The following is a 26,578-nucleotide window of genomic DNA, read 5'->3' as shown; positions in this document are numbered from 1 at the left end:
ATTCAGCAGGTGACCCTGGGACTCACGGAGGTCATGGAGGAGCGTGTGTTGCCCAGGACTGCGCAAGAGCTTCGCAACCGGGATGTGACGACACTCGTCGAGCACTCGGTGTCATGGCGCTACCTGGAGTGTGTCTTCTCTCGTTCAACTTGCTGGCATGCGTCCTTCAGGTCCTCGGAAAAGCAGACGGTAAGAGTTCAACTTGGTGTTACATATTTGGTTACACAACTTTTTGTTACTTTGTGGATCGCAGTTATTTTTTAATCCTTCACGTTCAAGTGGAAGCTTTACCTCCAATTTCATATATTTAAATATTGGGCGATTATCATGTTTCTTGCTCTAGAAAAACAGAAACAAAAAATTCAGGTACATTTTTTTCGTTGAACTGTTTTGTTTTTTTTTTAAATAGTTTACTTCTGGGATTACATAAGCATTACCGTAGCTTGTTCGTCAAATAAATTGGTCCTCAATTAATCCACAGCTTTACAACTCTTTTAACCTTAGAGCACTTTGCAAAATACGATTTGTATGAACCGTCGCACAGTGCAAAAGCGTCCGTTCCAATTATTGATCTTTTTGGCGCCATTGTTGGAAATCTCACCTAATCTTTTTGTAATGCTCGTTTTGTCACATGGCGTTTCAGTGTTTCTACATGCGCCGGCTGCACAAAGTGTTTTCCTGCGTTCCAAGCGAGCGAATCAGTTCTTTGTGGAGGAGTTCCTGCAGGGCAACCTGGAACGGGAATGTCACGAGGAACGTTGCTCCTACGAGGAGGCCAGGGAATACTTTGAAGACAAGGACAAAACGGTCAGCACAAACAGTAGGACAGCAGTACTTCAGTCTTCGACTTTTCAACAAGTTTGTTTCTCCACAGGACAAGTTCTGGGACACTTATCCGAGTAAGTTTATTATCATGAAAAGTTGCTGACTGGTGGTAGGTCAAAATTAAGAGGGGAGGGTTAAAAATGGTTAAAGCATGTTTTGCAATATTGTCACATCTACTTTGAGGTGGTAAAAGTTGAAGTTTCTCTGATGGGACCACGAGAAAATTTATTCTTGACCATCGGGAAAACATTGACATATTGATAAAGCAGTTTGGGAAGCAAAAGCCAAATATAACAAAGTAAAAAAAAGAAAAATAACAGAACTAATGCTTACCGAGTCTTGTTGAGAAGTCAGAGGTCATCACTCTTCTTATATATCTCCAGTCAATAGAATTGGTATATATTAGACAGCAATATTTATATTATTTTCTAGTTTTAATATAGTTTTGATTCCTGAATCCAACAGCATTCTTATTTCAAACTAGCAATGCATGTTGTTTGAACTGGATACAGAATGTGCACTTCCTGTTTCCTGAACATGGCAGGTAAACTGGCCCTGATTGGTTGCAGCCAAGCTGAGGTCACATGACTTGCTTGGCTATAAAACAAGCACATTTATGACTTTCTCATATCTGCTATCAAGTACTGCAATCTTGCCATTTTTGTTTGTGACAGATAAGGACGAGTGCAAGCCCAACCCCTGCCTTCATGGTGGGAATTGCACAAAAAAGGCTTTCGGCTTCCACTGCTCCTGCTCGCCCCCCCACCACGGAATCACGTGCCAACTGAAAGACAGTCAGGAGAACAAAAGAACCCCGAAATTAGCGCCGCAAGTGGAAGCAGGTGAACCTGAGGTTGAAAAATCATCCTCTCAGATGCTTCTGCTTCAACATGTACCGTGTTTTAGGAGGGTTCCCGTGTCCCACCGAAGGCCCAAATGTTTGTCACCAACTGTGCACGTCGACCACTTACGCCTTCACGTGCTCCTGCGTGGCAGGATTCAAACTGCACAGCGATGGTCGAAGCTGCCTGCCTGAAGGTCTTCCAACAGCAACCACCACTCGTGTACTTTTGACCTCTGACCTCAATCTGACATCTGGTCTTCCTCAGGGGACTTTCCCTGCGGAAGACTCTCAATCTCGCCTCAGAGAGCATCCATGTGTCACCATGGAAACTGTCCCTGGCAGGTGACATGAACACCACCATCTTTTTTGTGACAATAGTACATCCGATTTAAAATGGAGGAAAATTTTAAAATTATCGACCGTCCACAGGCATTGCTGCTGGGAAGCGGCGGGACGGAACTTTGTGCCGGTGTCTTGTTAGGTCCGCGCGCCGTCCTAACTTCTGCCAGCTGCCTCCTACAGGAACCAGACCCTCAACCCTCTAATTTTTTTGTCATCGCTGGTAACAAAGTCAACATTTGTCCGTCGAAATATCTACAAATCCTGATTAACGTTTAGCTCTTTTCTCTTAGGTGCCACGGATAAAACAATGTCCGTCAAGGCTATCCATCTTCACAAACGTTTCGTTCGCAACCGGCACGACAACGATCTGGCCTTCCTGGAGCTGAGCGGCCCGTTGCCTCTCGGTTCCTTCCTACGCCACCTGTGTCTGCCCACCAAGGATTTCAGCGAAAACATCCTCATGTATTCCGGGAGAACGGCGCTGGCGGCAAGCATGAACCAACACCTGGACCAGAAGCTCATCTACCTGAGTTTGGACGAGTGTCGCGGCCGGCTCAACGTCTCGCTCGACCTCAGCAATAAAATGTTCTGCGTGATGGGACGGACTGGAAAAACAGTGATGCAGTCAACCAAGACGGTTAGTAGCGACGGATTAAGATCAACGGCTCCGCAATGTGGCGGCGGCCTGTTGTCCGCTATGCCTCTCGCCACGGTGGAACGAGGGACGGCGTTTCTCACAGGGCTGCTCATCGTGCCACCTAAAGGCTGTCAGGAGAACGGGCTGGTCTTTACCAAAGTGTCCCGACACCTGGTGTGGATCAGACAGCACCTGGAGGCCGTTCAGTCACATGACCAAACAACCTAAGAGTCCAAAAGAAACTAAACTGAGACGACTCATGAGTGGACCCGCTCACCTTCTGGTGTCACATATTTGATCATCAAGGAGCTCCTCTTCTGTATATTACGAGCAAATCCATTAGTCACTTGCCAAATTGTAGTTCAGAGGTCATTTTCATCCTACACACAAGAAATTGTTGGATAACTCTCGAAATCAGAAGTCAAGGACAACAGTTTGTTCAATCTAGTTTTTAAATCTGTTTGCAATATGCATTTAAAAGTGAGCTCAATTTTTAATTTTATGGATTGAAACGTAAGTGATGTGCTTAGCGGGCCACATAAAATGATGAAACTTTTGAAGGACTGATGGAGATTGTGGTCAGGAAGAGTCAAAATGGAATAGCCTTTTTTTTCTTTCCCCGAAACTGAAGGAAAAAATATTACCGTGAAAGATGTTCCTGCTGTGTTTGAATCCAGACAATAAAACCTGAACATTAAATCAATAATGAAGTTAAATGTCTATTCCTCAAGCCATAATGTTGAAGAAAGAGGAACTCACAGAACATACAAAGTTTTCATTCATGTTTTACAGCACGTTACAAAAAAAAAAAAAAGTTATTTTTTTGGGTTGATATTTTTTTAGGAGATCGAAGACAACGAAGGGAAGGGATTCTGTTTGCTGACCACGAGCTTCTGGTGCTGATGTGAGATGTAACCTTTGATGTGACCCTAAGAGCAGAGAAACCGCGTCAGCGTTCCTTCCCGCATCCGTCCGTGTGTGTGCGCTCACCATGTAAATGAGATTTGCCAGGATACACTGCACCTCGTCCACATCGACATCTTCTACCTTCATCATCTTCAGGGCCACCAGGAATGTGTCCAGAGGCAACTGGTGGGTCTTCAGCAGTAAGTACCTGACCAGAGATGGGAAGTAGAGCTCGGTATCACACCCTCGGGGGGGGGGCTCACGTCTCAGTGCATCGCAAGAGTGACGGCGAGACTCACACTTTCTTGAAGAGGTTCCTGTACGTGATGATCTTCAGCTTCTCCAGGATAAGAAAGATGCCACAGCGGATGAAGAAGGTCTCGTGTTTGGACAGCGTCTCGTTCAGCAACAGCAGGTTCCCGTCACTGATACGTGTACACACACACACACACGGTAATTAGTTCAAAATGGAATACAAAGAGTAAAATGTAAGTGAGGAGACAATTTAGTATCAAGGATTGCTTGAATGTGATTTTTTTTTTTTTGGGTGAGCTTCCATCCTTTTACCATTATGAACCATTTTCAAACTGAATTAAAATTTTTCAGAGACCAATTTGAGCTGGTTCACGTGGGCGATTCTCGGAAGTCGGGAATTAAGGAATCAATTTTCTGTTCAGGAATGCTCGTTAATAACTCAAGTTTGCCATCTAAATTAATAAATAAGAATGTGTGTTGCTATTTCACATTTGTTTTTCTTATTTGTTAATTTCATGGTTGACAATTTATAGTATTTAATAATGTGTGCTACTACTTTATCATTTTTTTTTCTTATTTGTTAAATTCATGGGTGACAATTTACCGTCACCCTTTGAACAATAATTAACAATTCATTAAATTTGTATAGCGCTTTTCAAAAACCCAAAGACGCTTTTAAGTAATGCCTTGTTAGCGAGCTAATAATAGGTCCGGTATTAATTCCATAAATGCACAACGGACCTGACGGCTTTGGTGACTTGTGCAAACTGCAGGAGGTCGTACTTCTCCAGGAGCTGAAGCGTCGGCATGTGGCCCTAAAACGTTAACAAATGGCGGTTCGACTCTTCCTGACCACAGTTGTCAAAGTAGCTCAAGGGGTAAGCCTTCTGACCAGCAACATCTTGACAGGCAGCAGGTAGATGAGAATCATTCTCTTGTTCTTCTGACTGGCACGATGGCAGTGGCGGAATGAGAAGGACAAAAACTCCTCGGCTACAGGGGGGGGGAGGGGCACAAATATGTCAATTGCCTTTACGTCCTTATATTTATTTAGTCTAATGTCATCGTGAATGAAGCTACCTGGTTTGAAATCACTGTCAAACATGGCCTTGCGGCCCACGTAGTACTTGTAGGTGACCTTCTGAGCGGTACTGTAATCGTTCTTCAAGTTGGAGCTGTCGATGGCCCTGATGAGCGGCTTGCACAAATGCAGTTTATTGATCTGATTCCCAAAACACACATTTGCAAAGCATCAATATACAACGCCACAGTCAAAAATGTAGATACAAAAGACCTGAGACCTTAAAGTAGATCTTGAAGAGCTGGTTGCTTAGAAACATCATGCCCCACTTCTTTGAATCCTCAATCCCGGCTCGACTGCAAGGGAAAAGTTGAATGCAGCGATGAGATCCAGGTAGGGAGAGAATGCCAAATCCAGCGGGTATAAAAAGTCTACACACCCCTGTTCAAATTCCAAGTTTTTGTTCTTTAAAGTAAAACAAGTCATAGCGACACAAGTTTCGATTTCCTAAAGGAACATTACCTTAATATGGAACACAATTGATAACAAAAAGTTTGATGTATTATTATTACTGACTTGTCACTGGCGCAAACTCGAAAGCAGCTCATAAGTTGCTCGGCTGCTTTTTCCAGCATTTCGCCCGGTTGACCTTTGCCCTTTTTTTGCAACTGCTGCTCTGCCTGCAACCACATACAGTCAATGTTCAGCTTCAATTTTGACCACAACATTTTCAATTCATTAAAAAGAAAGGTTTTTTTTTTGGGGGGGGGCTAAAATGTTCACTTACATTGTTGGCAAATATTCTGAGATCCAGAGTGACAGTGAACATTATAGGCAGCGCCCTAAACGAGACAATATGTTTGATCAGAGAGGAAAAAAAAAACTTAACACAAACCACACCACAAAATAATTAGTCAGAATCATTTTTTAGAAACATGACCTGACAATTGGGCCTCGATTGATTGGAAAGAGGTGGGGGAAGATGCTTAAACTGGGATTAATTCTTATTACATGCATAACCTGCTTTAGTTGCCACTCACCAGTTTTCCTCTTTGTGTGACTGAAATGCTCTCAAAAAGGATGTGAGAAGTCAAGGAAGCGACAATGACTTTTGTGAGACGAGATCATAACTGATTATTGATTAAATGCTGATGCCGTCAAAAAGGATATTGGACGACAATGGTCTGGAACTTGTAGGCTTCGACAAAGTCATGATTAGCAACTGCATATGTACACCTGGAAAAATACTGCCGTGAAATACAGACTATGATCATTTCTCAATACGCCATGAAGCCAATACCTCAGCCCACCTGAGATGAGCAGCCACCATCTCGTCGTACGGCGGCTCAAGAACCTGTTGACATTTGTCCTCTGGATTGGCCAACTAAAACACAAACGTTGACCAATTATACATGTATTAACTATCATTCACGAATTGACTTTTTCTTAACAATGTTAGCGGTCCTAGCTTAATGCTAACGCACAATGCAAATCAACATAAGCAGGCTAACAAACAGCATCAATGTCACTATTATAAAATGATTGCAAAACACATGTGGACAGACAATATTGCAATATTCACAGGTATAAATACCCTCAGCAAAAAATGATTCATGTCAACATGACTGCAGCTTACTGAGTCAGTTGTAAATTTGTTTTTCATCTGTGTCTCTATTTTATCCATCTATTTGGAGGTTTCAACACACCTGGAGTCGGGGGTTGGCTACGTGGGGGTGTTTAAAGGAAAGCAGCTCAGCACAGTGTGTCCCCTTCTGGTTGTCGAGAGCTTCATATGCCTGTAAGGAGGACAAGAAGCTTGTTGATAAATACATCCATGAACGTACTGTACTTGGGTTTCATGTTGTTGACGTCACCTGTTGGAGATACTGGTTGATAGTGATGTGAGCCATGATGCCTTCACCCAAGAACCTCAACCTAGGGAGAATCATATTAAAACCATGGCCAAAACATAAGTCGGAGTGTCAGAGGGTATTTCAATTTGAATAATGATGTATTATTTTATATTTCTTCATAACTGTTAGGGATAGGAAAAGGAATATCTCTCATTCAACTGAATGGCTACCGACGTTTGAATTTAAATAGACTGAATGAAAATTAATGTACACGGTCTGTTAAATAAGAGCGATCATTGAAAGGGATAATTGTCGTGCACGGTGGTGGTATGAAGACAGCAACGTTATTTGAAATATAAATTGATAGCTTCGTCAGCGTTTTTTGTTTGGGTTGACGTAGTGGAGCACTGACTGAAATCGTTCTGGTCGCGCGGTCATGTGTCCTAAAAGAGTAGCGGCTAAAAGGCTAAATTAGCACATAATCTCACTGTTTCAGGTGAAATATTAACAAATTACACTCCGTTTTGAACAGCTGAACTCTATAAACATAAAGTCGTTGAATATATATTATAACGTACCTTTATTCCAACATTGTATCGAACAAAATAAGTATTCAAACCAAGTTACCACAGAATTAACATCCGGGTCGTACTGATATGACTTCCGGTATAGAAATCTTCTTCGATGGTTTTTAGCGTCCTAGTGACATTGTGGGCACAATAGTGCCACTGCCGGTGAATAGTGGAAACACGACACGGATAAAGTTGACATTTTCATCAACTATTTTATATTTCCATCGAGTCCTACTTCTGAAACTACTTGAGACAAATCCACATTATATAAAGTAAAAGTCTACACCAATAACTCAACACAGTTATTAGATTTTATTTATTATCATTATATTTTATTACATAGAAACATGGTAAAGCACTGTGCAACAGCTTAACTGGTTTCAACAAACACGACAAACATCATAATTAAAAAAAAAAAAAAAAAAAGCACACTAAATAAACTGATTTAGAGCAGGGCTGGGCAAACCTTTGTACACAGAGGCCTTGTTTAATTTTTAAATCAGACAGATTTGTCGATGAGGTCAAAATAAATTTGTGAAAATGTGTACGTCAAATACATTCAGGTTTATTCCAATACATAATTCTCATTTGTATATATATGCTGCTAGACTCTTTAAAATGGAAATGCTCAGTGGACCAAATGATTGACAAGAAAGTACCCATACTTTAACCCACCCCTGATATCAAGCTACTAAGTGCAACACCATCAGTACGCGAGCTAAATATATACTTATACTTAACTATAACTTAATTTATTGTATCCGAAAAGTCAGGTCGTTGGAGTTCTTGGTCACCCATTAACTGTGTATTTTAGTAACCAAGTCTTCCATCTTAATTTTCTGCCTATATTGGTGTAAAAATGTTTTGATTTTCTCTTCTCTTCAGACAATTTTCATTACCAAGACACCGAATCAAATAATGTAGAAGGATGCCACACGACACCACAAAACACAAATAGACATCGACAACTTAATAATAGATATCCATTGGTCAAAGGTGAATTTTGTTCAAGCAATCACGTGCCTTGTTAGAAAGACTGGGCAGGGTCAGAAGCCCACCATGCTCCACCAGCTCGATTACCACTATGAGGTTGCTTGACGTACTCGCTGCTCATTGATCCTTGCAAAATCGCACATGGCAAAGGGGAGGGGCTCATCTCTCCGCAGCCAGTTGTCCATAGACAAGGATACTGGCTGAACACACACAAGCGTTGGTATGAAATTATGATCTGAAATAGTAGGCGGGGCCTCACCTGGAGTTGTTAGGGGCCAGTGTTGTAGGCATGTTGTTGGTCGGGGGATGGGAGAAGGTCGAGCTCCACCCCTCTGGTAACACCTGAACACCTTGACATACAGGAAATCATATATGTTGAAAACTTCTAATAAATAATAAATTTTCTTGAAATTCGTGAAAGCATGATCGTAGTAGTCTACTGCCACCTGGTGGTCAAGGCAGGCACACCTGAAGGAGCAGCACAATGAATTGCAGCATTAAATTGTGATTTTTTAAAATTCTATTTAATTGCAGTTACCTGAGGGGTGCGAGCAGTGTGGCAGGTAGTGATAGGGAGAGTGTCGCCCAGCGTAACCACGGTGCCGGTATCCGTGTTGATGATGGGATGGAAGTGAAAGGCTCCCACCATAAGAAAAAGTTGCACCTCCACCCGGTGAACACAGAGACCAACCTGATGAGAGATTACATTTCAACTGTGAGATATGTCACACTACATATTGAAATAGAAGAATGGAACAAATATAGATCGAATAAATATACTAAATAGGTCATATTCTTTCTTTCACTCAGAAATTAGGAACTCACACGGTGGAATACCAACATTACCGTCCATTTGCTCTGCCAAGCCCCGCCCACCCAGGTTCCTGGGTTCAGCAGAATGGAAAAAAAATATTTGTTAATCATATAGTATGCTAATATCCTGGGTGAAAATGCTAAGGCAACTTTTTTGTTCACTCTCACCTGTCTTTTGTGTCCAGGAATGCTTTGGCGAAAGGATTATGTTTGATTTTCAGAGCTGTGATCTGTAAAATAAAAAAAAATAAAAAAATAAATTAATAAATATTTTGAAGGCCAAACAATATTATGAGCAGACACACCAAAATCATGTTCAATGGTGATCACGACAAATTTTTGCCTTTCATCAACCCCACATAAACTTTTTTTCTATCAGAAGGTTTTGAATGACACATCACGCATAACCGTACCTCTTCGTTCTGATAGGCGGTGACGGCGATGAACTGAGTCTCTTCGAAGGACACGTTGGAAACGAGACGATGCTGCGAGCCCACGCACACTATGTGCAGATGAGGTTCGTATTTATGAAGGGAGTTTAACATAATCTGGAAAACAAACAGAAAAACACAAGTTGCATGCATATGCAGACTAAAGTCATGGTTTTTAGTCAAAATACTTTTCTTTAAATAAGCCTAAAAATACAATGCTAAAATTATCCAATTAACCCATCTGGGCCATTTCAGAAAACACAACACAAAAGAACAAACAATTTTCATTTTGAGAGGTTGGCTTCATATGCACCCTTGTTGTTGTTGTTGTGCCAGCTAACACACAAACACACACACCATGTTAGCTGGAGTGTTGGCTCTTTGAATTTAGTTTATCTTCGCTCTCATCTCTCTCAGACATGATGGGTAAATTAATTTCCCAGTAAAAACTATAATTATCATAATGCACAAATAAGATGAGCAATTATTCAATTACAGCGCAACTCCAACACCACATTACTGCCCGGTCGGTGTGTGTCTGAGTGTGTGTGTGCATGTGTGTGCGGGATTCTGAGGGATGACGAAGAACCTCAACACAGGAAGTGCATTAAACCGCAGCCAACCAATTAAAATGTGTTTATGGCGTTCCCGTGGTTACGAGGGGGCACGCAGGTGAAGTGTGTCAGAAGAGCTGCTAAAGTGGATTATTACAAGCATTGCACTCTCTCCCACTCCAACACAACAGCGGAACAAGAGCACAAAATAAATAAATGGCTATACAATTATTATGATAACCATTCATTCTTTGAAATATTCATATTGTGGATAATGGTTAAGATACTTAGAAAAAGCAAGAAAAAGAAGTGAGTTCATTCTCGGATACCTGTCCTCCCGCATTGCGTTTGTTGGTTAGTTTGACCTTGTTAAAGGCCACCGTCGCCTTCATCCAATGAGCTCCAAAGTTGGGCGAGTCCGGATGCACGTAGATGCCGCCGTGGTCCCGAGCCGCGCCGCCGCCTTCTGCCTGGCCGGCCGTCAGCCACTCGCCGTTGACAAATTTCCAGCGGCAGCTGTCGGCCGGGATGAAGTCCAGGAGGAAGGAGTACATGGAACCCGGGTCCAGACCTGATACGTTGACCTTCAGGACAGGGAACATGCGTCTAGGACAAGCACATGACGAATCAGCAAATGAGAAATCGCTTTTGGTCTTTGTGAATGTTGTTGATATATAAGATGACCCTCATTTTTTTAATATTTAAAATATTCAAGTCATGGTAATGTTTAATATAATTTGTCTGCTCTGCGTTTTGCCCCCCCCAAAAAAAATCACTAGGTTACAGAGCTGCAATATGTGAATTTCAAATTGATGTTTTTACCCTTGAATGGCTGAAGATGTTTTGAGATAATTGGTGTGGTCAAAGAAAAAAAAAAGACGTACTAGACGAATGAAAACATTAGTTAGGTGGAATAAAATTTTCAACGCAACTTAAATAATCCTTTTAATTCGACTAAATGTTTTGCTGTTGTAGAAACAAATTAATAAGAGTTCCCAGAACTATAATATAATAATTTACCATTTAAAGTTCTTCCAAGATAAATGTTTTTAATCGCAAAAAGTTGTGTTTTTTGTTTTTTTTTTGTTTACTGGGACCTATGTAGCTTCAGCCGTACTAAAATTAATTTTGCACATTTTTTTCTTTTCGAGCTCTCAGTCTTATTTACCTGCCAGTCTTGGTGACTATCATCTCGTTGGTGATGTGTTGGAACTTCCTCCACAGCTCGGCGTCCTCCAGGGTGACTCGGAGTCCCCTTTCTGTGGGGTCGCCCTTCTCCCACCCGGCCTGAAGCTCATTCTCCACCGCGGTCAGCAGTCGCGATATGCAGGGCTGCGATGAGATTTCGCCATCGTTCTGTCGCTGCTCCACTTTCATCTGCACGACACAATGGCAGAGTTTAGTCACCGATTCCATCTCCAACTGACTTTCGAAATATCAGAATTTATTTGTATGGAACTGCCTGGGAAATTTTGGCAAATTTTTGCATGAGAAAGTACGTTTAAAGCTTTGACCTGGACTTATATACTGTATAATATATAATATATCAAGCTTCTGAAAAAAAAATATTTTCAAAATTTGGTCCCTCATCTACAGAATAACCTACAAAAACAAAACATTTGATGATACTGATGAAAACAGAGAATATACAAAAATGCATGTAAATGAAGAAATTGTAGACATTTAAAAAAAAAAAATCTCAACACATTAGAAGATTTTAACAGTCGAGAAAAAAATCAGACTTACCTGAGTGCTGAAGAAAAACAATCACTCAAAGAAAATGGACTTGAAGAAGATGAGCGCTAACAAGTGTTTGGGTGGAGATGTAAAAGAGCGTAGTGAGCGACGGAACATAATCCGTCGGCCGAAGCTCCTCCCTCCCTCGCCGCTCTTGACTGAACAGTGAAGCTGCAAACACACCAATAATTACATTCAATGATGGATTCAAGAGCGCATCTATGTGGCCAAATTTAAAAAAAAAAAAAAAAAAAACACATTCCAAAAAGGACTGCTTGTTAAAAACAACAATTTGTCCTCCTACTTTCATGCCAGTGTCACTTGTTGAGATGCTCCAACAGGATGAAAAGACGACTTCCTCTTGATTTATCTTTTTTTTGAAGTATCAACGGCAGGGACACACCAACATTTAAATGTCAGCAGAGAACATTGAATGAAACCACACATGCGGGCAGAAGTGTGAAACGGACAAGAGGTCAAACATCTGGAAACACACGACACCTGATATGTGCATGTGTGTCGTGCGTGCGATTTAATCAGCGGGGGAGATTTAGTGGCTTTAGCCTGTCGGCGGGCATAAAGACGGCGTGAACTAAAGCGGCAGGAAAACATCGGCAGGCCACACATCAACATCGAAATAAATAAATTGACCAATTTAAGCATTTGAATAAAAATTTCAGCATCAAGGAAATGCTGTTTTTTTATTTGGATGACTTGTCACAATCTCAAGTCACATTTTAAGCATTCAGAAATTTTTTGGGGTCATTTTTGAAATGTTCTTAAGACAAATATAAATATTCACATAAAAAGGAAAAGAAAATTTGCTCTGAAATATCTGGACAATAAAGCTGAATGAGAATATATTCCCCAGCAACAAATCAAAGCACTTCTACTCTACCATGATATACAATTTACTCTTAAATAAATTGCCAATTAACCAACAAACAGACTTAATCAAAAATGTAAAAACATGATATTATAATAAATAATGCAGAGGAAAAAAAGTGAGCAGATTTAAAAAAATAACATTCTATGCTGAAAGCAGGTGGGGAAGTAACATACAGAATATGGAAATACAATTTGTCTCCATGGAAACCACACCTGGCCGGCATCCTGAATGGTCATTTAGACATTTTAAAAACACACAGAGCAACATTTGAGGATGCAGTCCCTGAAATACACAAAGACGACAAATTTCACTTTTGTGTTTTGGACCACTTAAAGCTTGGATCGATATATGCGTGTATGTGCACGTTACCTGGCGAATGGGATGTAAGACAGGCCATACCTGCGGTAAAAAAGCAGAATTTAATTGTCATTTAATTGTCTTCTTTCTATTTGTGTGCATTTTCGCAGTCTAATGATGAACCTCTGATTTTAGTCAACAATATATATGTTAAGGGTCCCTTAAAATGTGTCATATAAATAAATTATTATTATTATTGAACTGAACCTAACCCCGCCAAATCTAATTGTACGTGTGCACCAAATCTTACCAGGTGAACGCCATAAACTGCAAGGCACAGAAGAGCAGTGCAAGGCCGTTGCTTTTCCACTAGAGGGAGACAAACTTCAGTAAATGTACGCAACGTGTCCAAATTGCAAGCCATATTCCGTCATCATATTTTTAAGAAACTTTTTTGGGTCTCCGCTGGGCATTTTTAAAATTCTTGTTATTTAACTAATTTAATTTTGTGTAACTGGGCTAAAAAAACAACAACATGAAAAGTATTTATTTCATTTTCCTGCCAAAAATACTGTTTCCAACTACCATACTGCTTTCAATCTCCAACTACATTTTTATATAATAACTCAAGAAAGAATAATATGTATATATCTATGTCATGCCTGCCAAACAATGAGATGAATTTCTCACCCAGAAAGCTGAACACAACGTCAGCACCAGACACACCTGCAGACAGAAATATATATTTATTGTTATTTCTATTTTCAACAACGTTAATGATGATCCCAGCAATTCTTCTCATCTCATCTCACCAGCATGATGACTGTCGCCAGTGCTCGTTCTTTGGCAAACATGTTCTTTAACTGTTTCATCGGTCCAACCAGGAACATGGTGCTAAAAGCACACCAGAAAAAGACACGTTGGACGATGAATCAAGAAAGCAGCGGTGGTGTGATTGCGCAATGTGTACCTGGATAAAGCGCAGATATTTCCCACACTGTACAGGACAGCGAACACAATGAGACCAAACAACGGCAACCACAGCATACATGTGCCCTGAAACAAATCACCAGCGCAAGAGTTCAAAGTTGACCAGAGATGTCCAAACTATTATTATTACTGCCTGATTTTTAGCTACCCACGACAAGTATGACATCACAGGCAGGCAAATCTACTCACCGTAATGGAGCACATAACCCCAAAAATGAAACAGAAAAAGAAGCCTTTCATCCTTGTCCCCCAAGACAGTGTCGAAGCCTGATTGGCTCTCTGGAAGAGATGACATCATCATTATTTTGACTAAACATAATTAATTACAGAAACTCATTTGCGTTATACTGCTTTTCAGTATTTCCAAAAATATTTTACTACTGCAGTGGCTGTTAGCTCAAAGCCAGAAAAACATGTTAGGTTAATCCAATGTTTGAATATTCAAAATTCCCTCTCGTACGTAACTATCAGATCCCAAGTTTAATACGTTTATAATAAGTTTAATAAGTTAATAAGTACATAGTGCAACCAGGAGGGCTCCAACTTCCTTGAAAAACGATAACAGTGACAGAGGGTCGTTGTTTTTCAGCCATCCTGACATTTTGAGCCAAAAAACTGCCTCGAGTGAGGATGTGACAAAAGAAGGCACACCCAGTTCTGACGTTACTTTTGATTGTTTTGGAATTCTAGCCTGTTTTCCATGCAAATATTGTATTTGCTAACTATGTCATTCCAAGTCTACAAACAGCGATTAATGAGGCCCATTTTCTCAGCAGCCTAAGAGTTCTTTATCTTAGTGCTTTGCTTCCTTCTATATTTATGGCCTATTACTGACAGGTTTTTTATACACACAGTATTTGTTGTAATTAAAGTTATTTGCATTCAGATAAATGATATTTCAGCAACACGATATGAAATAAATGTTACAACGTGGCTATAATATCAGACTGACCCAACTTAAAACTTACTGACTCAAAACAGATTTTTTTTGGACTGATTTTGCTATACTGGTTATTCTTTTTTTGAGTAATAATAATATAGAGATCAACTTTTTACTTTGAAGTTATATTCCTCCAAAGTAACGGTACGCTTACCTGAGTACGATTTATGGCTACTCTAACCACCTCTATTTTATTATTTAAAAAAAAAAAAAAAGTCAATTGGCTCTCACTGTAATAGAGAATGGTGAATTCCTGTTACGTCGAGTTGAACAAATGGTTGTAATAAAAAGTACAAATGAACCAATCATGCAATAATTCCAAATTAACATATGTTACGGTTGTTTTAGTGGTTAGCCTTTAGAAGCTAACAAGAGCTGCGCGACTTGACATCACCTCCAGTATTCCGGTCCCGTCCGTGTTATTTTCACCATCTTCACCGCTCAGCACCTTCTTCAGTTTATCCATGAAGTTGCTCTCTTGCTGCCGACAAAAGCAACAACGTGTCCGTAAATTTCCCAGGAGTTGGTGGAGTTAGTTGGACGAATTCATAAGAGGTGAGACGACGTACACCTCAATGTCCCCAACAGGTGGCCAGCTTCCGCCTGCAATACCGCCAATGACCTCTAGTGTCACTGTTTCCTCCTTTATCATATTTTCCAACTGTATGTAGTTTAGCAGACTTTTGTGACTCAATTAGGGACTTTTGAGATTAAAATAACATAAAAACAGGTATTTAAAAATGGTTACTGTCAATCATCATATTCGTTTCCACCATTTGCCTGATTTTAAAATGCTAGCAAGATATTTTGATATTTATTATTTCTATTTTGTTTTTTTACATGTTACCAAGATTTTGACAGGTATAATTACACCAAGATCTTGAAGTACTTTGTCCACATACGGAATTATTATTATTTATTTTTTTTGCAATGCGTTACTCTCAATGACTGTAAGTTTCAAATGTGGCCCAGTGGTATCCTGTGCTTCCTCTCCTTTCAGGCTTTACCAGTCAGTTCATCGAGGCCTGCGATTGCACACTCGTAAATCAAATTATTTCCCTGATTATTTTAGATTTAAAAAAAAAAAGTAAAAAAAAGTAGATGTATTTAGACAGCAGATGGCGCTGTACGACCGTGAGGTGTTGCTGAAAGGCGCCCAAACATTTAATGTTTTATGTGGTATATACCACGGAAATTCAAATTAAAAACAAATACAACTGAACAGTACTGCAGGCAGTGACCAAATAATTCTATCGGAAAACTGCAATTTGTCGAAACCCAAGTCCTGACTTAATTCGACTTGCTCGAAATTTATCATGGAACCCATTTGACTAACTTGATTTTTAATACTGTAACTTGCTCGAATTTTGAATGTTGATACTTTACGACACTACTCATCCAAAACGTTGCAGTGGTCTCAATGAATGGAGGTGTCATCATTTGCAATAAAATATAATCACCTGCGATCCTAAACAGGTTACATACCATAGAAAACATATTTATTTGCACTATTACCATTATTAATTATTAATGATATAATCTCGTCTATCTATGGTAGCAACGTATCGTGACAGGCAGAACAATTAAATGTTGTTCCTCTAAACTCCAGCAGGGACATTATCGACATGTTCATCCACTTTTTGCGGCATTTTTGTTTTGGGTAAATATAAATGAAATTTTTGCTGTGGCTCAATTAAGGTTGGGAAACACAGCATCAATGAACACATGTATGACAGCCAATGTGTCCCGCGTCCAAGTGACTAATTAGCTTTTGTTTACATGAGACAAATGACCCACTTCTCGAATCCGTCTACCCCAAATAACAAGATGTGAGTGATAGTGGGGGGTAGGGGATGGTTCTCCAGGGTTCCTCCAGGTCACATGATCAAAACTATTCTGACCTGATTTTGAAGCTCCACATTTCTCAGGTTTAACCTGATATTCTTCCACACCGCTTCAGGAAGGTAAAGCTGGCCCGCTGTACATCTTGGACCAGGTGGGCTCAGTCAGCCGACACAAACTTACCTTTTTTCTGCTCTAAATCGAATTATTCAGCAATTGTCCACGTCGCTGCCCTCTTCGCCTTAAAAAGACCCTTAAGCAAGAAGACGCCGTAACGTTCGCTCCAGTTGTGCTCCCTGGAGACGTGTAATTAGTGCTGCTTTGTGTGCGTGTACATGCATATTCGTGTTTATGGATCCCTGAGGCCAAATATTTCCTCAGTGAGATGTTTTCTCCACGCTTCCATACTATAGAAACCAACATCTCCAATAGCATCCTGAAGTCGAGACCTTCCCAAGATATTTGCACCATGCTCAATTCTGTGAGCTCATGCTAGTTGATGTTCAGCCGTTGACACTTTCCCAAGGGTTAGCTGTTTCTACAAAAAGGGGAAGGGCGAAGGAGTGCTAAGTGAATCTGGTTCCAGAGGAGCCCTGAAGACGTGGGAGCCGCTCTTTGTGATTAGCCACCAGCTGCCATTTAATGGCGCTTAACCTGTTTTCGAGCAAAAGACACAGATCTCCTCCGGACTGATCTCATCCTGCCATGTCACAAAAAGAATGTGAGCGACCATCACCACTTTTCGAAACTGCTATCTTCAGAGGCAGAGTTCACTTGAGTGGTTTCCTTCAAAGAACAACAACCAATTATAAATACAAGCTTTCTTTGGTGATTGTTGTGCTCCTGCATGCGACGAATGAATCACAACAGTCATCAGCACGACCTCGACCCATCCTGCCCCCTCCCTACTCTGATCATGCGACCAATCACCTCGCTGACCTTGCCAGCCGTGGCCATTACGTGACTCCGCCTCCTGGCACCAATCTCCCACATAGGTGACACTCATGACCAAATCAAACACACCCAAATTGCAACCCCCCCATTTCATCTTCCAGCATACCTCCGCGATGGGACGAATTCTTATCCGGCCAAGTACTCGGGGACATTTGATTTGACCTTTGACAGAGAGCAAAGATGTCACATTTAAATGACGTCTCATATGAGTAGGATGGATTTGAATTGTACAGCTTGAGTTACACATTTCATTTTTTTTTTTGTCTATTCTTAACTGGCACAATTTGGATTTACATCACAGCAGTTTAAAGGGAACGTTGATTGGGTTGAACATTGGCACTTATGTAAGAGGTATGTAAAAATGATGTCAGCGCTAAAATCCAAGCCGGTTAAAAACTCGGCAGTGATTTAACGTGATTTTTATGACTACATTTGGCACATCTTAATAACCTCCATTATTTTTGGGCGGGGACTGCCTTTCTTTACACATCAACCTGGATGACATCATTGAAGGCAATTACATTTGCTCCTGCAGTGTAAATCCAGTTATAAGCTAACAAAAAAACAAAATGGCGAGTAAGCCAAGCTCTTCAGAAGATCTCACACGGCGATCCAGAATCCACACCCGGTCTTCACTTCGCTTTCTCCGCCTTGTTCACTCCATTAGCCGCGAGCAGCAGGCCGAGGGCCGAGCTCGTCGCTAATTATGCCACCAGAGCTCATTAGCCGAGCCGCTATCGTCTCTTTCCCTGCTAATGATGTCGGACGCCTGCGCTCGCTTAGTTCTCACCAGCGCTAGCCATTCCATCAAAGACCCGAGTGAGTGTCCGGGGGTCAACGTGCCCCTTCCTCTGGACGCCCGAATGCAAGCGCCTTCGTTAACACGATCGGTCACACGGTCGGACGGCACCTGCAGCTCAACATGCTCTCAGACGTTTCTTCTGAGACAAGATGGTGAAACAAGGCGACTATTCATCTGGCGCTCACGCCGGCGGAAGCCAGCGGGACGAGGCGGCGCAAACCCAATTTTAGCTCGTCACGTCTTATTGGTGTGACGGAGGCCGTGGGTAATAATTGGATAACGAGCATTTGAGACAAGTTGAGATCTAATTTACTTGTCTCAGAGTCAATGTTTGAGCGTCTGGAAGCTTCAAGTGGTGTCTGTCTTTGCCGTGGATGTCTCTAATTCTTTGGGTTTAACACAGGCGCTAGCTTATACTTACCTGCCGGTGGTCAAAGGTGGAACGGTGTGCCTTGACATTCTTTGGCCTAAAAAGGGGGGACGGTTGTGTTCCGAGTGTAATTACAGTCATTCAGACCAACGCACACCTGCTTGCTGCTTTTTGGAAAGTTGATGTACGGTGATGGATGTCGTAAAGTGTCACCACCTTGACTAGCTAGCCCACCACCATGCTAACCGCTAACAAATAATGCATCTGTGATAGGCTTTATTATTTTTTATTTGATAAAAGAGGCTAGAATTAAGATCTATTGCCAATTATACAACAGAATAATAGCTTTGTTTTAATGAACTAAACTGTCCCTCATTTTACATTTGTGAGTAAATTGATATTTTATTTACTTAATGTGCCATTTTTGTTTGGAGGTGCATGTGAGATTTTCCTGATGTAAAACATGCGCCTTGATTCAATAAACGGTTGGGAATTACTGAGACAGCGTTCCCACAGCAATTAGCATGTGGCCTATGATTGACCAGCAGGGGGCACTGTCACCTGATTTCAAACTACGGATGACACTCCCGTGGCTCATCTCCTAAAATAGTCACATGACTGAGCGACCACGAACATGTTTAAGCCTTGAACGCTTCTTCTTGTCTTTTTTTTATTGTGGTTAATGAAATAGAAAACACGTTTTACAAACACTCCCCTAAAGATTTCAATTTGAGATTCTCCTAAAAGATTCATCTAATCTATGAGTGAGGAATTTAAATGGTTGGACAGAGAAGCTTTCAAGATGTCGTAACATCTTCTAAAGGGACAGACTGGAAAGTTTCATTTTTGGGTTTGTGGAAGGTCACAGCTTTGTTTCTTAGGTTAATTTTAGACAACATAATAGCTACCCTGCTAGTAGATAGCGTGCTATTTCAGGCAGTGGTTAAGAAGAAGGTTAAAATCATTATTCAAGTGTGTGTTTTGCCACTCAAAAGTACGCGTAGCATCATGGTGAAAAGGTCGCTTCCTAACGGGCTATCGTTTTCTTTCACGTCACATTTGCACACTGCCACAGTGTGTGGATATTAACTACACACTGTAAAGACCAAACAGGTACCAATTACTTTAAGCTGGTTGAGGAGGAATAATCACTTTAGATCCAACACCACAAAATAATCGGTAGCGATCATCGGACAATTTGGCCTAAGAAAGGTCGTTGAGCTCCCAATCGGCCCGATTATCGGTCTGAGCGTATCGTAAAGGCAGACTCCGAGAGGCGCTTTGTAAGCAGGGTGGAGTGTTTGTGTTCAAACTCCCTATCATTGGTAAATGTACACTTTTTGACTCACTATATTTTTAAGCCTGAAGCGTCGTCTCGCTGTGTGGCGGCATTCAGGAGCAGGCGTGCGTATGAGTAAACGCAGCTTGGCATTTGGAAGCTGATGAAAAGGTTTGATACCGCCACGCTGCTACGCTTTCACTGAATGGCGGCGAGTGGCACCAGCGCTCAGGGCGAAGACGGCCCCAACCCACCCACCCCCCAACCGACCCTTCACGCATCTGTTCCTATCAGCTGGCCGAGCTAGCTAATGGCTTTCCCGCCACGTCCTTGCCACTTTACATGCAGTAATATGAGCGAACATGCCATTTCGTTGTAGATTTAAACGCCAGGATAGGTGGGGGGTGGAAAGACAGCCATTTCAACGCACAGCGGTGCCTCGACTTACACATTTATGAGATTTTTTAAATACATGCTGTGACTTGATCATCTTTTTTCTTTGACTTATGATCAAAAACTTGGTGGGAGTTGGATGGTGGGAGAAAATGAAAACAACAAGACGCAGTTAGTGAACAGTTTTAAGAAGCTCTCCCGGTTTCTCCCGGTTCAAGTTAACTGTCAGACTAATCTTACACATGTATTTTACCAAACCATATAATGTTGCCTAACAAAGATCTGCTAGCTTAATATTAATACATAACTGTTCATACTGTTTGTTAGCATAATGCTAAATAGACTTTTCGAAGGCAAAGCTATTTGGATGTTTATTTTGACACTAAACTTCAACTGAGAGCAGCTAAAAAAAAAAACTGAGGCCTTGCTATTTTAAGAATTGTTCTTCCCAATTCCTAGTTATTGTGAAAAGACTTGAAGTTAGTTCACTGCCACCATACAACACTTATATTCCAAACTTATGCTCATTATTCAAAGCAAATAATTGTCTCAACAGCTCTTATGTTGAAAAACCCAAGGCACTGGCTATTGACTAATTGTACACTATAGTTTGTCATCTTGTAAATTATGTTAGCACATTAGCCAACAAAACAATATTACTATAGTTATGAACACTAATATAACTAATAACAATACTCGCTAGCATAGATTCTTTGTCCTCTGCAAAAAATAAGTTAAATTACCGCATCTTATTTGCAATGTATACATTATACTGCCCCCTGGTGGCCAAGGCACTCACACCAGTAAGAGCAGCACAACGTGAGACGCACATTTTTGTTTTGTTGTTATTCCGGAGCCTGGAAGCGAATCACGTCATTTCCAGTCAATGCAATGGTGATAACGCTTTGCATTACAGGAATTAAACATGTTAAACTAAGGTACCGCTGTAATGTCGACCAGGTAAGCATTAAGCCCCACCTTTCAGAGCCGTTCCTCCATATGCCCCCCCAGCACCCCCACCCAGCCACCTTGCCACTTTTCTTTCTGTAATGGATGAAGGCAGCACTCGCCTTGCATGCAGGAAAGGTTTAATTAAATCATCGTCCAATCATAATCCACGTTGTTAATTAAACTGGATAATTTATAAGTACAAAAGCGACTATTTATTAGCTGCTGTGCGAAGTGCGGCTGAACATTGGCGTGCGCGCTGGCCATGCGCGCACGCCTACACTTGCAGGCCCGCTGGCCCTCCCCTCCCTTTCCAACCTTTTACTATTGATGCTCTGCATGATTGATAATGAGAGCGAGGCCGCGCTCTGCTCGTCTAATGGCCGCGCAATTAAAATTGCCTGTAAATGAGCCGCGGCTCGTTCCTGCTAATCTATGCGACTTTGATTGAATTTGTCAGCGCTAATTGAAAAATACTGCTATTTAATGTCACCACACATCAGGACGCCTTTAATGACATCGTGTCCCAGTGACCCTTGGGGGGGTGGGGGCGTTCAAGCGTGCCCTTGACTCAGCCCATCAAAGGAGTGGGGGCAGCCACTGGGAGATCCACTCGGGGTCGGAGGTCATGTGGCTACATATGATAATGCGGCGTCGGCGACCATTTGAAGCCGACTGACACTTCAATCTATTAGTTGAGATGTAATGAGGGTTTAAAATGTGTAAGTTCCAATTTGGGTGGAGTTTGCATGTTTGGCCGAGCACTCTGACTTATTGGCATCTAAAAACACGTGGTAAATATAACTGAAGTGGACTTGGAAGGCTTGGATTCCAACCCCCAACCTCACGATTGTGAGGTGGATGTGCCATGAGCAATAATAATTTAACATAAAGAATGAAAAATGATCAAGTTAAAAACAAAGCGCTACAGCAAGGGCAGAGTCTGGTGCGCAAGAAAGGAAAATGGACTAATAAATATGGGAAATTAATGAAGATAAGCGGTATAGATTATGAAGAAAGGATGGATGAAGTGAAACTTCTTAAATCAATAATCACTCTGTGAAATTTCCCAACTTCAACCGACGCTCACACGCACGTGCAAGTTCAAAACAGTTCCAAATCCTTGTCAATGCCAATAGCTGGTTGTGACGTCACGACGCCTAGCCAATCGTCAGCTGGCTTTGTCCGAGGAGGGGCGTGGCATCAACCAGCGCAATTAAACAGCGGGGAGCGCAAATTGAAATCGCCAAACGTCAGCGGACGCGTCTTTGCTGTGTGGAGGAGAGCGGAAACCTTTTGGAGCCACTTGGTTAGGGGGGAGACCACGGTGAAAGTTGACGGCGGCTCGGATGGAATGCGTGTACGTTCGGCTCCCCTGAAGCTTCCCGGGCTCCGTCCGTCCGACCGAAGCCTCCCGGGCTCCAAGCGAAGCGTGCCGGGCTTCCCTAAAGCCCGCGGGGCTCCGTGGCCCCTCCACCGCGCACAGTGCTCGTCGTCCTGTCACCGGCGTCGTCGTTCCTATGAGTGCGACGTCTAGCCCGCCGTTCGTGGTGATGCAGCGGCCACTCGGAAGCAGCTCCGCCTTCAGCATCGACTCTCTCATCGGGGGGCCTCCGCAGCCCAGCCCGGGACACTTTGTGTACACGGGCTACCCCATGTTCATGCCGTACCGCTCCGTGATGCTGCAACCGCCGCCCCCTCCGCCTCCGCCGCCCGCTTCCCTGCAGCCGGCTGGACATCCCCAGCACCCGCACTCGCACATCCCGGCGCTGCAAGGCGGCTTCTGCTCCAGCCTGGCACTCACTTCCACGCTCATGGCCTCGCTTCCCGGAGGATTTTCCCCAAGCCAGCAGCACCAGGACGCGGGCCGGAAGCACGCTGAGGACGCCAAGAGTTTGGCTTCGATGCCGGCCAAAGAAGACGCGGATACGTCGGTGCAAGCAGCCGCAGGTACGAATTCTTATAGCATGGGCATTTTTTTTTTTTTTTTTATGATTTTAAATTGGAGGGAAGTTACTAAATTGATGTTATTATTCAGTAATTTAGTTTAACAGACGGAGGCCAGCTGCTATTGAGGGAATATGAGGAATTATGGTTATTGTCATTAGTAATTATTATTAATATTAATTAATATTATTATTTTACTATTAAGAATGCCCTCCGCAGCTGTAAAGTATATGGGGGTGGGACGCCAGCATATCTAAAACAGCACTGTATCAAAACAATGCAGAAAATCGGGTCAAATTGACCCACGTATAGCGGGTTGATTGTTATTTTGACCCAAAATTTTGAGACTTTAAGAAAAAAATGGATGGGTGGATATTAACGTCACTTTCCGAATGTGTACTTTTGATATGGTGTCAGCGCGAGGACACGCGAGTCCGGACGAGTCCAAAGAGGACGATTGCGCGCGCAGAGACGAGAGCTTCTCTATGGACAGCGACGCGGACTACAGCTCGGACGACAACATGATGAGCTCCGCGGCGGCCGGGCTGGACGACAGCCTGCACCTCCACGGTTCGGCCGGGTCCGGCTCGGGCCCACCGGGAGGTGGTGGAGGGGGAGTAGGAGCTGGCGGCGGCGGGGGTAAGAACCGGAGGCGGCGGACCGCGTTCACCAGCGAGCAGCTGCTGGAGCTGGAGAAGGAGTTCCACTGCAAAAAGTACCTGTCGCTCACCGAGCGCTCCCAGATCGCGCATGCGCTCAAGCTGAGCGAGGTGCAGGTCAAGATCTGGTTTCAGAACCGGCGCGCCAAATGGAAACGGGTCAAAGCTGGCAACGTCAACAACAAGTCCGGGGAACCGTCGCGGAACCCCAAGATCGTAGTTCCCATCCCGGTGCACGTCAGCCGCTTCGCAATAAGAAGTCAGCACCAGCAGCTGGAGCAGAGCCGACCCTAGGACCCTCGAGAACTTTGTCGAGTACAACTGTCGAGAACTGGCCTCTCCTCAGCGCACTTATCGCTCGTTTAATTTGAAGAAAAGAAAAAAAAATCAGGCCAAAGCTTAAGTCAAGACATGTAAATGCGTTTTTTCTTAAACAAGTGCAATGGAATCTAAATAAATTCATTTAGGACATTAATGTTCTAATTTAAAGGGACAACATTTGAACAAAATATAATCAACTCCCAACATGAAAGGAGGATGATGATGTTGATGACACAATAGTATCGAATTGTTTTTTTTACGAGGTTTCTTCTTTCCCCAAGACGCTGCTAGTTTATTTAAATCCTAGTGTGCTCAGTGAATTCCAGTGACGATAAAAATAAATACGTGTCAATCGAAAAAAAAAACCCAAATAAGTCTCCTTTTTTCTTTGTGCACATCAGTTTTGGTTTTAAACAGCATCCATTTATGTGGACTTCAAAGTCAATATTTTAGAAATGAAAGTTGAGAGGACCAGTGCGCTTAAGGCCTCAAATGTCCAGAGGATAATAATAATGATAATAATAATAATAATAATTATGGATGGACAATTTTCCCACTGTCTATAAATATAATCAAATTCACTTCTATTTACTCACTTATTAATCATCCAACGGCAGGAATGTCACATAATATAGAAATAGTTTTTTTAGAAATACATTTTTTATTAACATTTTTTTTATTTAGTTCTGTAACAAAGAATGAAAAATGATAAAGGTACCTAAATAAAAATGAACTAACGACAAATTCCATGACATTCCGACAACGAATGTTTCACTTAAATAATAAAAATAAACAAAATTAGGACACGTGAAACATTCCATCCTTAAAATAATAATTTGACAGTATGCCAAATAAAACAAGGCGCTCACGCCGAGAGGAAAGAGAAGCGGAAACTTGGATCATATTCAAGTCACGTGAAAATGACAATCGAAATGAAACGAACAAGTTTAAGTCTCTCTCACTGACGTCAAATGCAGGCACACCGCACGCCGGACATTTAAGTTTAAATGCTTTTTTTTAACGCTGAAAATACTCATCGAAATATGGAAATCATTTTTGTTTTGGTTACCGGTAGTGTCAGTGTTTAATTGTATTAAAGAGAAGACGATTTTACTTCAGCGATTCTTTATCCCCCATCATATTGGATGAAATGACTTTTTTTTGCCAATTGAAACATTCTTTTACTAATTTTATTTTCAATTATAATCATGATAATTTGACAGATCCAGCTTGATCAAATTTTTTGTTGCTGTCCTAAGTTATTTGTTGACATGTTGAGGATCTTGTAAACGTGATGATAATTTTGGCTTGAGGCAATCACGTCAGTCGGCTGAAAAATGACATATGAACCCAAAGGGGATGAAACTCATCTCGTCTAAATGTTTACGCATGCGTGGTGCCAGTGGGCCTGTGAATTACTAAGAATGGTAAATTACTAAGAAGTTCACGTTTAGTTACAAAAAAAAAAAAAGGTGGACAAATGCAGTCTTATTAAGCTTCAAAAATACGTGTCTGTTTGCAACTAATATGGCAAATATTTAAATGCTCGGCTATAATATTTGGAGTTGCGTGAGCAAAACGTCTTCCACGCCACACTACATCTTACTGACAAAGCTACTCTCCAAAAACAAAAATATTGCAGCGATCCTTAATAATTTCACAAGTTGACAAGTCGCCCACAAAAATCTAAACAATAACCGACCTTATTGTTGCACTCACCCGGCGAGTCTTCTCCGGTGTTGTAATCCAAACACATTAACACAAAGTGTGTGCTGCATCGTGTTTTCGTCCGTGAAAAGAAATAAAGGAGCCAAGCAGGTCCAACGTCGAGGTGCTCTTTTTTTTTTTGTCTGTTTTTCCTCAAATGCGGGTAGAAGGTGGCATTTTTGATGGCTCAAAACAACATTTTTCCACGTGCGAGAGACTTTTAAATGCAATGAAGGCTAATGATCGCTTGAAAAGGTGAGTGTAGCAACTGTTCAAAAACACCGCTCCATTAACTATACTCGTTATAACCAATAACCGGAAATAAGGTGGCTAAAATACAGGTAACAACCAATTAGCTTGCAGACATCCCATGGCCAAACACAGGTGAGTCGTGATTGGTCGCTACCTGAGCACAAAGCAAACGTGACGTCATTTACACGGCAAGCGTCAAAATGCG

General features: G+C 41.8%; 5 protein-coding genes across 8 annotated transcripts; 2 read left to right on the top strand and 3 right to left on the bottom strand.

Moving 5' to 3' along the window:
• Window positions 1-33: 33 nt before the first annotated feature.
• prozb (protein Z, vitamin K-dependent plasma glycoprotein b) lies at window positions 34-3,398 on the top strand. Of its 2 annotated transcripts, XM_049755275.2 has the most exons (8): window positions 114-189; window positions 644-807; window positions 875-899; window positions 1,500-1,667; window positions 1,732-1,863; window positions 1,935-2,011; window positions 2,099-2,231; window positions 2,302-3,398. In XM_049755275.2, exons 1-8 carry the CDS (start codon window positions 114-116, stop codon window positions 2,874-2,876), a joined length of 1,350 nt encoding a protein of 449 aa, XP_049611232.1. In that variant the 3' UTR covers window positions 2,877-3,398. The 2 variants fall into 2 exon arrangements, with proteins under 2 accessions (XP_049611231.1, XP_049611232.1); XM_049755274.2 differs by having other exon boundaries at window positions 34-189; window positions 644-899.
• pcid2 (PCI domain containing 2) lies at window positions 3,083-7,363 on the bottom strand. The gene is made up of 15 exons (XM_049755278.2): window positions 7,262-7,363; window positions 6,705-6,765; window positions 6,537-6,626; window positions 6,141-6,214; window positions 6,001-6,066; window positions 5,871-5,912; window positions 5,618-5,672; window positions 5,407-5,510; window positions 5,111-5,186; window positions 4,890-5,031; window positions 4,702-4,802; window positions 4,551-4,624; window positions 3,854-3,979; window positions 3,639-3,762; window positions 3,083-3,577 (listed from the first exon to the last, which is right to left on the bottom strand). Exons 2-15 carry the CDS (start codon window positions 6,738-6,740, stop codon window positions 3,488-3,490), a joined length of 1,200 nt encoding a protein of 399 aa, XP_049611235.1. The 5' UTR covers window positions 6,741-6,765; window positions 7,262-7,363; the 3' UTR covers window positions 3,083-3,487.
• Window positions 7,364-7,544: 181 nt separating this feature from the next.
• LOC125989491 (T-box transcription factor TBX19-like) lies at window positions 7,545-12,328 on the bottom strand. 2 transcript variants are annotated; one of them, XM_049755938.1, is made up of 9 exons: window positions 11,793-12,328; window positions 11,215-11,423; window positions 10,376-10,652; window positions 9,475-9,609; window positions 9,230-9,291; window positions 9,074-9,132; window positions 8,787-8,939; window positions 8,508-8,598; window positions 7,545-8,448 (listed from the first exon to the last, which is right to left on the bottom strand). In XM_049755938.1, exons 2-9 carry the CDS (start codon window positions 11,421-11,423, stop codon window positions 8,283-8,285), a joined length of 1,152 nt encoding a protein of 383 aa, XP_049611895.1. In that variant the 5' UTR covers window positions 11,793-12,328; the 3' UTR covers window positions 7,545-8,282. The 2 variants fall into 2 exon arrangements, with proteins under 2 accessions (XP_049611895.1, XP_049611894.1); XM_049755937.1 differs by lacking the exon at window positions 11,793-12,328 and having other exon boundaries at window positions 11,215-11,669.
• A 117-nt stretch (window positions 12,329-12,445) lies between these two features.
• On the bottom strand, window positions 12,446-26,439 carry LOC125989495 (vesicle transport protein SFT2B). 2 transcript variants are annotated; one of them, XM_049755943.2, is made up of 9 exons: window positions 26,117-26,439; window positions 15,294-15,380; window positions 14,149-14,238; window positions 13,940-14,025; window positions 13,782-13,863; window positions 13,660-13,695; window positions 13,280-13,338; window positions 13,042-13,071; window positions 12,446-12,954 (listed from the first exon to the last, which is right to left on the bottom strand). In XM_049755943.2, exons 1-9 carry the CDS (start codon window positions 26,168-26,170, stop codon window positions 12,918-12,920), a joined length of 561 nt encoding a protein of 186 aa, XP_049611900.1. In that variant the 5' UTR covers window positions 26,171-26,439; the 3' UTR covers window positions 12,446-12,917. The 2 variants fall into 2 exon arrangements, with proteins under 2 accessions (XP_049611900.1, XP_049611901.1); XM_049755944.2 differs by having other exon boundaries at window positions 26,134-26,437.
• Window positions 21,605-24,788, top strand: gbx2 (gastrulation brain homeobox 2). Its single transcript, XM_049755941.2, has 2 exons — window positions 21,605-23,437; window positions 23,852-24,788. The coding sequence occupies exons 1-2, from the start codon at window positions 23,008-23,010 to the stop codon at window positions 24,385-24,387; spliced, it is 966 nt and encodes a 321-aa protein (XP_049611898.1). The 5' UTR covers window positions 21,605-23,007; the 3' UTR covers window positions 24,388-24,788.
• Window positions 26,440-26,578: the final 139 nt, after the last annotated feature.

Source organism: Syngnathus scovelli, chromosome 2, assembly GCF_024217435.2.
Source record: "Syngnathus scovelli strain Florida chromosome 2, RoL_Ssco_1.2, whole genome shotgun sequence".
NCBI lineage: Eukaryota > Metazoa > Chordata > Actinopteri > Syngnathiformes > Syngnathidae > Syngnathus > Syngnathus scovelli.
The sequence above is the reverse complement of the archived record's forward strand: the minus strand, read 5'-3'. Positions and strand labels throughout refer to the sequence as shown.